General features: G+C 38.5%; 1 protein-coding gene across 1 annotated transcript in view; it reads left to right on the forward strand.

Annotated features, from left to right (window-relative positions):
• pde3a (phosphodiesterase 3A, cGMP-inhibited) overlaps positions 1-1907 on the forward strand; it is a 127822-nt gene extending 125915 nt beyond the window's left edge. The window contains exon 18 of the mRNA XM_028464470.1: positions 34-1907. Coding sequence (XP_028320271.1) covers positions 34-347 — 314 coding nt within the window. The 3' untranslated portion in view covers positions 348-1907. The remainder of the gene's footprint in view (positions 1-33) is intronic.
• Positions 1908-8945: the final 7038 nt, after the last annotated feature.

Here is an 8945-nt window from a genome sequence, read left to right on the forward strand (position 1 = left end):
GGCTTTTCCAACAGTTGACTTTGTTTCCCACAGAGCAACCAGAGACCAAAAAGATGAGCAGGAGGACTGTTTTTTGCCAAATCACACAACATATTTTGGAGAACCATGAAATGTGGAAACGAGTGCTAACCAGAGAATCTCCAGAGGAGGCTCAACAAGAAAAGCCAAACTGTATCGGCAACGTGGCCGATCTGATCACAGCCATTCACGAGGAGGAGGAAGAGCAGGTGAGCAAAGAAGAGGAATTAACCGATGGCTTTGACGACAGTGAAGAGGTGGCGGGCATAGAAGAAGAAATCCTTCCACAATCAGAGACTTCAGGGGAAAAAGAAGAAGAACCGGAGTGATATTATCCACCGGTGACTTTTTCTTCATCCAGGAATCTAACGTTTTATTTAAAAAACTGTTTTTTTCTCTTTTAACTAAACTCTTGATATGGTAGCCAGCACATCACTTTGACACAACACTGTAGAAGATACTTTGGGTTAAATGTGCCTAACTAAAACAGGGTCGAGGACGGGGATCATGGCGTCCCAGTTCTTCTGACAAGAGGAACGGTGTGAGATGAGAAGGACTAACAGTTAAATGAAGAAGTGAAACATAAAAAAGGGAACAAATAATCGACACAATCTGTATTTGTTTTTGAAATATTATTTGTTTGTAGTCTGGATCTAATAACCTATCCGTCCTGCACTATGGAGTTTTCACTCCATTATATGATCCCAGCCACACTTTCCCCAGCACTAGCATCGGGTCACAGAGGAGACGCCCAGTAGGGTAAGGGTGTGTAGCAAGACCCTCCTTTACAAGGACAATGAGATGAAAGCCAGGGTTCACTGTGGCTCAGCCTTGATTTTTCTGATTTCAAAAAGACTCAGTGGTACAGCTTTATGTATTCATACATACACCCATAGAAAACATGCACAGAGTGACCGCAGCAACACGTTGGGTGCTCAGATCAGAACGATTTCAAGGAACCCTGTTGCTCCAAATGCTTTACTCTCGCTCAAGGAAAAACATACAAGACTTTGATTATGTTCAAACAAAGTGGTGGGGGGAGGGGAGGGGGGTGGTTTGTTGCTTTTCTTTTGTTTCTTGAAAAGACAAGCCCACCTTTATGTTTCCAGGCTGCAGATCTCAGGAAGACAGATACTCATATAGGAGTCACAACAGGTCACTGCGTCCATTCTTTACGTATAGATCTAAAATCCCCTTGACAATTAAGACAATACTGCTTGAGCTACTATAGAAGGTACGGTTTAGATAACAGGCATGACTTTTAACTTCTAAAGACTCAATGTGTCCTTTTTCAGTATCAATACAAATTATTGACTGGTATGTAGGCCAAATGTCTCGGAAAATAAAGTAATCCAGTAAGCCATATTGTAGTAGGCCAGAGCTGAGCCACAGCTCCAAATCACCCAAGAAGGTTTATGTTAATAAGACATTCTCACCTTGAAGAGGATAGCTGACATCCAGGAGGAATTCCGTGCTTCCAAGAAATTACATGAACTCCTTAGTTGAGAAAACAGAAGAGCACAGAGGCAAAAATTAAGCCGTGAATTGGAATACGGCGCTTTGAGCCTAAAAGGCAGCTTTTTCAAGAACCCTTCAGTCTTCTGTGGAGAATAGTCTCAGCTCAAAAATATTAAGTATTTCTACATTGTTGCAGATTATTGATGCTGAAGGAAGGATGAAAAGGAAGAAAACGCAGGAAAAAAGGAACTCTACTACCACTGGTCTGTAGAATGAGCCTTTTTTTCTCACTTTTCTATAGCGTTAAAATGGCGTAGCAAAGCGGCGCCTGTGCTCTTCCTTCATGTCTCTAATGATTTTAATTGGCTGTGATGGAATAAGTAAAGACTGAAGAACGTCCTCAATAATGACACTTAGTAATAATGATAGAGTAAGACGGTCTCCAGTTTTTTTTTTTTCATATTGCCAGCAGATTCATCTGACTAGAACTTAAAAAAAAAAAAAAGCCAGTTCAGTTCGATTCAAACCATGTGATCCAATATTTTTCCAAGGCAGGGAGGACATGTAGTACAATATTTGAAGAAACATCAGAGAAGCAACAGGAACTCCATGTGAAGGATACTTTGTTTTGGCTTCTACTGATGCGTAGCAGGTGTTTTATTTTGTTTTTTTAATTGAATTCACAAAAAGAACAAGAGCATTATGATAGAGTCAGAAGACTCTGTGAGTTTGATGGCACTTCTAGAATAAGGCAAAGCAGAACTCTGTGCAGCTACATGTGCATTAGTGCATCACATTAGAGGAATAAAACGTCATTGATCTGTGGATCGCCTTTAGCTCTGAAGCCCTGGAATATTTAAATAATAAAACCCACACAGATCTTTAGAGAAGGTCGTTGTCTGGGAAAAAACCAAATACAAACCTCCAACGCTTACACGTTTTCAATACGAATAAAAAATTGTTTGTTTTGTTTATTTATTTATTTTATGGTCAAGATTACCAGACTCCAATCCAGTTTCTTAACTAAATAAGAGTTTTTTTCTAATACTGTTGTAATGCCGTCTAAATCCTCAGCTGTATCCATTGCACTTTTATCAAACAGCCCATTGTGCAACAGGGCTCCACTGTGTAGCCTCGGGCCATTGACTGCTTATTCTCTGTACTTACAAAACAAGCAGTAGCTGAACTTGTTTTTAAAAAATTACGAAAAAGAAGCCTGACCTCAGCAAACTCTGAGCTTATTGCGCTGGTTTCACCTTAAGTGGAAAGCTATCAGAAAAACACGCTTTTATACTGTATGCAGGAAGGTTTCAATAGAAAGACTGTGAAAACACATTATTCCTTTGAACATGTTGTACTTAATCATCATTTGATATTTAAGTCTCAATTATTATACGTGATATTTACCAGACAGGCAATCTCTAGAAAAAGGAATGAAAATGAAAAAAAAAAATCCAAACAAAAAAGCAATGGTTGCTTGGCAACAGAGAAAAGGGAAAGGCAGAGTGTTATCTGAACCCCAACCTTTCACAACACATGAGTTCCTGTCTGTAGTATTGACAAATAAGGCATGTCTTTCTTTTAGTAGCATTTGCAACAAGATGCACTTAGATGTTTTGTATCCTCTACTGCCCCTGTTGTCTTCCAATAGCCTCTTTAATGCATTCACCATGTTTTTGAGTCTATCATCAGCACAGAGAGAAGTGTCACACCTGAAGGTAGTCCATTAATTATGACTGGTGTTACTTGTATTTAGTTACGTAGACACAAAAGAGCCTGTTTGTGTCCAAGTGGAAGGAAAACTTCTTATCATCCATCATGGAAGCATATTATCCACATATATTGTTTTTTCTAATTTGAATAAAACTATATTACCATTACTTATTATTCCTCACAGATACAAGGAATTCCACCTTCAGTCACAATTACCTGGATTTAAATGATGTGTGCTTCATCCTTTGACAGCACACAGTGGACACTTCCATGTCTGGTTTGACATGTCCGCTTTAGGGCATCAGGTAAAGTCTTTAGGGATCGTGGCTCCTCAAGGCTCCTCCCTCCAATGTAGCTCTCATGTTATTTCTGACCTTCACGCAGGGAATCAAAATACACATGAATGAGGATGAACTTGATGCAATATACATGTACCCCACACACACCACTCTCTAAATCAATACCTCACATAGGATCTGATGTGATTAATTTTTGGAATGGATTTTTCACTTCATTGTTTTTACAATTTTCCAAAGCTATGACTTTTGTGGAGTGTTTCTCACCTCGATGCTTGATTCTTTCCCCTTAAGTCACGGGTGTCAAACTCAATTTTTTTCAGGGGCCAAATACGAACCAGTTTAATCTCAGTTTTGGGTTGGAAAAAACATTATGTAAAGCACGGATAATATCCAAGCAATAAGTAACAGATTTCAGGCCCTGCAGGATCTTCACTTCAAAATTCCTTGATTTTGTTATTCATCTTTGTGGAATTGTTTGTGACAAATTGCATGATTTTAGAATAAATAGAGTTTTTTTCTACAATTTGCGATTTGAAATGACTGCAGTCGAGTGTTATAGGCGAAAGAAAAGCCTCTGTAAATACTGTAAAGTTTCATTGAATCCTCAAAATTAGAAGGGGCCACGATATCTACAACTCATTTATTTGGTTTGATTTACTGAATATTGTTTTCTTAGTCTTTTTTACTTTCAAATTGGATGCTCCAAAAGGCCTGGTTTGGCCCTCGGGTCTTGAGTTTGACACGTGCCCTAAGTTAACTGGGAAACAAAACCGTTTAAAGAGGCATTTGCTTCAGCTAAATGTGTACAACACAGTGTAGCAATCAATATGTGTCAGTATTTCTGGTAGATTCTAAATCAATAACAGTCCAACACTGTAGCATGTTCATTGGTAACCTTAGGGGAATTCTGACTCCCTAACTCAACGGGAATGTTTAAATGGTCAGATTTCAGGGTTTCACAGCTTGAGTTATAAGCTTTAACTGTGTTAAGAAATAGGTTTGTCCTCTTTCCACATATACTGTATATTCATTTTTTTTTCTCCTGCGCTTTGCTTTTGTTGTTCTAAAAAAGGCAAACATTAACCTTTTCACCTGTCCCACTTTAAGTCTTTCCACTCAGATTCTGCAATGCAATCTTTCACTGTAACTGATCTCAGTTCATCTTTGTTTGGCCAACGCTCAGTAACGTAAAGAACATCACAACACGGCCGAATGTTTTTTTTTTTTTATTTGGTGGCTGCAGCAAAGTGTTTCAGCTAAAAAAAAAAAAAGAAAAAAGATATGGATTCATGATCAGGAACACTGTTATTATGTTTTCTCCAATTGTGCTCCAAAACATGTCCTTATTGAGTTCTAAACCATATTGTAATAGTACATTACCAAATAAATGTATTTAAATGATCAAATCTAAATGCAATAATTAAATGTTGGTTTTTTTTAGGTGAAAAATGGAAAAACACGAATAGCATCTATTCATAAAATCTAATATTGGTTTCAACTGTAATGTTTGATTGCAATTGATTTTTTTTTCTCCTCTTTTCTCATTGCAAACCTGATCATTTGATTAGCAGACAAAGCAGCACTATACGTACTGTACCGTACATAACTGTACCATAAGTTAAACACACCTTCAACGTTGGCAAACCGCTAAAACTGGTTTAGCAGAAAACAACAAAGAAATGCTAAGGTATTTAATTTGCATTTGTCGGCTTGCTTAAGTTTTTTTGCATTATATGATGACTCATAACTTATACGTGTGATATGTATTTCATGACCAGATTCCCGCAGTAAGAATAATCTAATCTTATACAAGAATAATTGTACTTCAAGGTTCAATCACAAGAAAATTGCCTAACCTTTAAAAAACGCATACATTTATTTATATTCATTAATTGAAACAAATTAAAAATGCAGGGTCCACATTTATAAAATCCTCCTTATAATCTTTATTTCAAAAGAGCAAAGTCACTACAGGTTAATTGTGCACACTGAATCAGGTTGTGCAAACCAAAGAAATGTTTCTTTACGCTATTATTTTGTGTTTTGCACACGTTATCCCTCAGAAATATCTGATGTAGGCGAGGATATTTGAATATATGCACTTGTGTTCACATCATGCAGGACACAAAGTAACTTCAGGATTGACAGCATTCATTTAAGTCAGAGCTACTCATGGTGGTGTTCTTCTAGCTTTGGCACTAATAGCTCTGACAAGCTGATTTATTTTGCTGACAACACCCTTCCATTCTACAGTTTGGTACAAAAAAAAAAAAATGTTTTCTCTTTCTATTTATTTTTCACGCTTTTACTTCAAAAGCAAAGTGTGCTACTGTGCCATAACAATCTCACATGCATGTGCATTTTGTTGCTATAGCGGTAAAATATTCAGTATTGTTTGTAACAAAGGAAAAACCAAAAGAGACTTTTTCCCCGCCCACAACCTTTAAAGCAGGACAAATAAACTGGTACAGTATGTTTTTGATCCACTATAGCAGGCATTTCTCTGACTCTCAAAGTTTCTCTCTCCAGTATCTTGCACTTGACACATGTAGCAATATTTACTCTGCAGGATGGGAAAGTTGTGTGATTCACCAGTAGTTGTTCACCATTTATTTCTAGGTATTGTTTGACTTTGTTTAAAGATATATACTGTATAGGTTCAAAACTATATTATGTCAACAACAACAAAAAAACTAAAAAAAAAAAAAAAAAAAAGACATTTGAAAAAATATTTATTTTTACTGTTTTGTAATTTAGACACAAAACTGTAGCTCCTCTATTGCCAGACTTACTGGAAGTGCCTCTCAATAATGTATTACAAAGTAACTATACAATATATTGGGATTATAAGAACCTGTCACTAGCAGAGCAGTGTTGATGTTGTAATGTGAATAATGTTGAATAATAAGATCTTGAAATGCTACATGTGTCTGTTGTTCTTCTTCTTTATCATCTCATCAGGATGCACACACACTTTCATTGTTTCTACATTAAAATTATAATCTTCACCAAAATTAGAGGATTAGCAACGGCTTTTAATTTGTATTTGTATTACACAATAAAAGTCTGTTGAAACTCTAAGACCAAGACCGTTTAGAGGAAATGTAATGCTCTCAGAAATTAAAGGAGCTGATTGAATGTCCTGCTCTTAATCCATGACTGTGCACTAAAGTGATCCATAAAGTGACTGATGAGAGAATCCTGACCTTTAGGATGGAGGCCTTTACATGAAATATAGTCAAGACTTCAATACAGGCTTTCATGTCCAAGTTAATTGCCTTAAAGGTATTGTGGAACTAGAGATAGGGTGAGAAGTTCAGTCATTCGGGAGGGGCTCAAAGTAGAGTCGCTGCTCTTCCGCATCGAGAAGAGCCAGATGAGGTGGCTCGGGCACCTAATTTGGATGCCCCCTGAACGCCTCCCTAGTGAGGCGTTCAGGGGGCATCCTAGTGAGGCGTTCAGGGCACTTCCCTCCGGAAGGAGGCCCCGGGGAAGACCCAGGACACGCTGGAGAGACTATGTCTCTCGGCTGGCCTGGGAACGTCTCGGGGTCCCCCCAGAAGAGCTGGAGGAAGTGGCCAAGGAGAGGGAAGTCTGGGCCTCCCTACTAAGGAAGCTCCCCCCGCGACCCGGAAACGGCTAAGCGGGAGAAGATGGATGGATGGATGGATGGTATTGTGGATGATGTTATTTTGGCTTCAACTTCCAGGTGGATCATCTTAACTATTGGTCCTCCTAATTGTCAATCATTCTGATGATATGTTCACGTAAAGGCGTCGTACGTGCTCGTGCCCGGTGCGCATCGAGTCCTTTGAAAATGGATTTCCACCGAGCGTTGGCGAGTCTGACCTAGTGGGAAAAGTGCTAATCTTCTTTTTTAAGGTGAACCTGTATTAGAGATGCCGACTCCAACTTGTAAACAGCTGTGCACGAGGAAATCTGGGCTCGAACACGCTCTCTCGCACACATAGGCGTTCCCTCTTGAGCAGGTAGAGTTTTGCGCTTGTGCAGAGGCCGTTTTGTTTCCTAAACTTCGGGAAAATTGTCTTCTATACCTTTAACTTGTAAATGTTTAGCAAAATCCCATAAACAGTCTTAAATTTTGCGCTAATTCTTTCATAGTAAAGTGTACACCAAATACGAAACTACTTTGTATGTAGTTAGTATGAATAATGGGATGTGGGTGTAAAGGTCATTGTGATCGAATCGATATTTGATGGCCATAATTTTAAGGCTGGGCACCTTGAACGCCTACAACCAATCGATCAATAAATGAACCAATCTTAATAGAGGGTTTTCAACCCGGAAGTCGCCATTTTGGAGCAGCAGGTCTACAAACAGCACGCAGACAAGAAAATCACGAATTTCAAGACAAAATGGTGAACTATTGTCGTATTTTTGGCTGTACCAATCGGTCAAACAGTGAGACACATTTGGAGTTTTATAGATTGCCAAAGAAACATAACACATCAGGGAGAACAATCTCACAAGTTATCAGAGGAAAGGAGGCGCTTGTGGCTAGCAAAGCTAAACCAGGATCTACGAGGCAAAAAACTGGACAACATCCGACTTTGTAGGGCCCATTTCTTGTCAGGTAAGTAAATTGTTGTTTGCAGCAGCTCTTAACTAATTTTCTAGCGTGATGATGATAATATAATTCATATCAACCCCAAAACAACCCGTCATAAGAACAGTTTGTTATGATGCCGCTTTATCTCCAAAATGGCGACTTCCGGGTTGATGACGTGCCGTGATAACCTTCTACACTGCAGCAGTAGTCAAGCTGTTCCCAGTCATTTCCATTCAACAACTCCTAGTTCTAGGCTGTATATGAACGGTAAAGCCAAAAGCAGGTATTATTTTTACCTCCGCCAAGGAGGTCATATTTTTTACCCGTGTTTATTTCCGTGTTTGTTTGTCTGTTAGCAGGATTAGGATTTTGACAAAATTCTAACCAAAACATAGACTTTACGCCATGGACGATTCCATTTAATTGTGGATGGGATACGGATCAATATATTGATTCTGGATCATTTAAAAACTAAAAATCTCATTTTTGGCAAAATTTCAAAAATTCACGTCTGGATTTGTTGGTTGGTTTCTCAATTAGAAATTGTGATTATGCATTTGTTCACAATTTTTCAAAAATAATGGGGGTGCCCACATTTCGACCTACTTTATTGTTATTGATGGGATCATAAAATTCTTACAAGCCGATCACTGACCCAGATAACTTAAAATGTCTGGTAAAAAAAAAAGATATTTGACACCTGGCTGAGGTTTGCACTCTCTGAGTATTTGGTGGATGTGTGTTAATCCCTCCTAGAGTCAGTAATCTTATTCCTAACGCGTTCCAACTCCAGCTGATGATTTATTCTTTATTCACACCTAGAGCTTGACGTTTGGCACCTTCCAGCACTTCCGCTCCATGTTTTGTTAAGTCACATGAACGCTGTA

Source organism: Gouania willdenowi, chromosome 13 (genome assembly GCF_900634775.1).
Source record: "Gouania willdenowi chromosome 13, fGouWil2.1, whole genome shotgun sequence".
In the NCBI taxonomy this organism is placed as follows: Eukaryota; Metazoa; Chordata; class Actinopteri; order Blenniiformes; family Gobiesocidae; genus Gouania; species Gouania willdenowi.